Genomic DNA, 4,262 nt, shown 5'->3' with positions numbered 1-4,262 from the left:
GCCAAAATAACACCTCAAAGTGTTTGACTATTAAGCTGCCATTGGAACCACAGCCCACTCAAGTAGACAAGGACCTGTGTGCTAAATCTAAACATGGTGGTTAAAATAAAAGATTTATATAAAACCAAGACTCTCTTAACATAATAGCCAAAAGGTCCAAGATACAATTGGAGATCACTCATCATACCAAGATAAGGAAATTACAAGTTGAATGAGGGAAAAATGATTAACTGACACCAAAAACAAGATGAATCCTCCTGGAATTATTTGGTGATAATTTTAAAGCAGCCATAGTAAGAATGCTTCAACAAAGTTACAAATTCTCATGAAACAAATGAAAAAAATAGAAAATCTCATCAATGACATAAGAGTTACAAGAAAGAACCAAATGGATATCATAGAACTGAAAAATACAAATACATCAATTCATAACAAATATTTCATTTGATCTGCAACCAAATAAAACATAGACCACACACTGAGTTCTGACAAAAATTGTTAAATTTCTAATAACATAAATAGTGACATATTTTGTGCATGGTGCATCTTTAAAAAAACTTTGTAAAATCTAGTCCTAGTCTCCCAGAGTTTATTATCTCATAAAAGTTGTTAAAGAAAACCAATTTGTTACTTTTTTAAATGTTATTGATCCAAAATCTAAAATTCTATCAAGAAAAGTGAAAAATTGGGTAAAATGAAAGCCTTGACTCATTCAAGTTGGTGTGGTGTTCTACTACATTTTACCATGCTATCACTCACTTCCAGATTTAGCTCCTTCCAGAAGCAATCTCTGACTAGAATGGGCAGGGACACTTTGATAATCCGCTGATTACCATTTCTTCAGCAAAGGCCATCCATTTGTGTTCCAGGAAACAGTACTTACTTATATTTTTGCTTCTCTATTTTTAACTAATCGCAAACTTCTCACGCAGTATATTTCAGGCTCTCACTGTGCTAGAAATGGAGTACTGAAGAACTGATCTCCCAATATTCCAATGGTCTAGTGGGACTTGGGGACCCTGGACCCCTGAGGACAATGACATCAGCACCTGCAGTCTCATCCCCTTAACCCAGACATTTATTTACGCACACACTTGCCAAAAGTAGTTTAGGGTTTACAAAGAGTCTGTTTTAAATATTTATTAAATAACTAAATCTTTTTCTACAGAAAATGTTGTCAAAGCAAGCAACATTTTTATTAGTTTGAAAACTTTCCCTAAGCAAGGTGCTTTTTCTAAAATGCTTGTAATGAAAATGTTTTCAATTCGTTCAACAATTGCACTACTCAAATTGTATTATAGACTTTTTCTTACATGCCAGTTAGGATCTAAGGGTTAGGATCTAAGGGATTAATTTCCTATAAATTCAATGAGTTTGGTTGTTACCTCAAATTAATGTTTAGAAAGCAACAAGTTTAGCTTAAATCTCCATGTATATGTAAAACTAAGTTATTTTCCATACTATTACTACTAACACTCTAACACACAAAATATACTTTTATAAACTTATTTTAATATTAATAAATTGTTATGAACACTGCTGTCAAATTCATCCATGTAAATCATTTAAAAGTTAGTATGCTTTTTCATTATGATGAAAGGGTATCTACTGAGAAATTAATTTTTGCAATAGTAACTCAAGATGATTAGCTATAGACAAAAATCAATTCAAAGAAAGAACTCTGCTATCCATCCTTCATTCATTAAAATAAAATATAATTTATAGAGAAAATAAATATAAAATGTAATTTTGCTTACATCTACTAACTATAGTAAACAAACAGAACTATTGCAAACTTGTGAAACGGTAAGTTTATAAGGACTATATAATATGTAAAAATTGCATTAAGTCCACATTATAAAGAATGTTTATGTTCTGATTATTTCTCCAATGATTTTGGCTACAATATGCAGAGTCCTGAGAATTGTATGTTATTATATATCATTCTAAAAGCAAATGTTTTCTTTCAATCAAAAATATTGGTCTAATAAGATGATGCCATTAAAAGTCAAATTACATTTATCTGGGTGATCACTTTGTAAGGTATATAAAGGTCTAATCACCATGTTATATGCTTGAAACATATAATATTGTATGTCAACTGTAATTGAAAAATAAATTTTAAAAAAGCAAAAGAAAAGTCAAATTACATAATAATTAGTACATGATTTAAAACAAAAACTAAATTAAACATGAAATGATGCAATGATTATAAAATAAATGTTCAAAAATAATTCAGGAAACCATTTTACCTGGCCATACTTTGCTGCCAAATGGAGTGGGGTCCAGTACTGATTATCTACTATATTGAGGTCTCCACCATGTTCCAAGAGAAGAGATACCACCTCCTTGTAGCCACTAGCACATGCCATATGCAACTGTAAGAAAGAGATAATTCGTTATTTATCTTTAAAAAGTAGCAATATCGATACAGTTTTATCAGTGGTTTAAAGAGAGCTATTTAATAAAGTATTAAATATGAAATACAGATACCTTTAATGAAAGGAACAGATATGTAATTTTATTTATTTGGTACAGGTGGATGACATCCTTCGAAAAAGGCTTATATATTAATCGTTTATTATTTTCCTTCTGACTCTGTGCACTTGTTCATGTAATTCCTATTTCCCTCTTCAGTGTCCCTTTCTACTACAATCTGAATACTTTTAAATACAAAATATAGTAATTCAATACCTTAATACTTTCTACCCAAAAGTCAAACATGTACTGATGACTTCTAAAATTCCAGCACTGTATTTGGTATTATAGGAGAGTGAGTCAAAGATATAAATGACAAGGAAATATAATCACTGTGATGCTTATAGACAAGTAAAAGGGAGAGGAACACCAGAAAGGATGAATTAATCCTGACAGGCTTTAAAATAATTATGTAGCCATCATTTTAACATTCTCCCAGTTTAGCTTCTTAATGCAACTGGAAGTTTAGAAATGAGCCCTCAAGAACTATAATGTGATCAGGGTAGGGAGAATCTTTCAAATTTTTCAGATTGGGGAATTCCTGTTTCTAAGGCAGCAGTCTTTATTTGTAAGTAAACTATCATCAAACCCAATTTAAATTAGGTTATTAAGTAACTAACTGCATGATTGATTTTGTAATCATAATAATTAGAAATAGAGAACTACACTGAAAGGAGAAAGAAAAGCTAATACAAAAATAGGAAAAACAATAGCTTCTAGTTTTGCAACATGGAATTTTGTATCTTTCTTTCTATTTTTGTTATAAAAATAAAATTATAGTAAAGTCAGAAAGCCTTATTAAATATATATATTTTTATAAAATGCAGCAAAAAAATTTGGTTTTCTAACTTTAGACTTAAGGATCTTATATCTATAGTGATATTCATATGTTTATTTCTTGTACTTTCAACTACTTTAGAAAGACAAATAAACTCATCTAATTTAAGGCATAAACACTGAGACTAAGTTTCACATCAATCTTACTATGTTTTTTACAGAATATGTTTTTTTATAGAATTCATCTCATTAATATTCTAGCAAACAGTCCCAAGAATAACAGAGCCATAGGTATTTGAAAGAAATATAATTTTGTATACTTGTTCACCTAGAGAACTAATCTTTCACGTACTTCTAAATTTATTCTACATTATTTGAATCAATTATTTGAGTCAATGTATGGCAAGTTACTCTACACTATACGCACTAATATCTGCATCTCAGAAGATTTTCACTTTTAGTATAAAACTGCATTAAGAATATATACATTAGTTGGTTAGCACCTGATGTTAATAATGTCAAATTCATAGGATCAAACTCTTTATGACTAGATTTGCTTTCTATGCAGCAAAAATTGTATTACTCCATTTAAAATTTAGCCCAACTCTCACTCAGTCATCTCATGCACTGCTCACAAGGAAAAGACTAGAAGGAAGACAGGCTTGGCTCACTCAGTAGAAAAGCTATCCAAAGCACAAGCCAACAGCGACACCTGTGGAGGCGGGCAAATTTAATATAGGCGATCTCAGAACAAAATCAAAAGACCCTTTTGATTACATCCAAGTCATCACAAGAGGTGACAGAATTGTTTTTTTAGAATTTTTAAAAATTATCGTAATATAATGTCAGGATCCTAGAGCCTTTCCCTCGATTCTTGGGCAATCACCTTCTGAACCCATAAGTAAGTTACTAGACTGAATGGGAATATAAGTTTCTCATCACTGAAGTTAGAGTTAAAATATACATAGAATAAAAAATGTCTATTTTCTGAAATGAAATTTACACTC

At 30.6% G+C, this 4,262-nt stretch overlaps 1 protein-coding gene across 1 annotated transcript in view; it reads right to left on the bottom strand.

Moving 5' to 3' along the window:
- Positions 1-4,262, bottom strand: part of MYO16 (myosin XVI) — a 494,098-nt gene that overhangs the window by 341,838 nt on the left and 147,998 nt on the right. The window contains exon 7 of the mRNA XM_023519764.1: positions 2,253-2,378. Coding sequence (XP_023375532.1) covers positions 2,253-2,378 — 126 coding nt within the window. The remainder of the gene's footprint in view (positions 1-2,252; positions 2,379-4,262) is intronic.

The sequence above is a fragment of the Pteropus vampyrus genome, unplaced genomic scaffold (genome assembly GCF_000151845.1).
Source record: "Pteropus vampyrus isolate Shadow unplaced genomic scaffold, Pvam_2.0 Scaffold236, whole genome shotgun sequence".
Lineage (NCBI taxonomy): Eukaryota > Metazoa > Chordata > Mammalia > Chiroptera > Pteropodidae > Pteropus > Pteropus vampyrus.
This window is presented reverse-complemented; position numbering and strand designations above follow the sequence as displayed.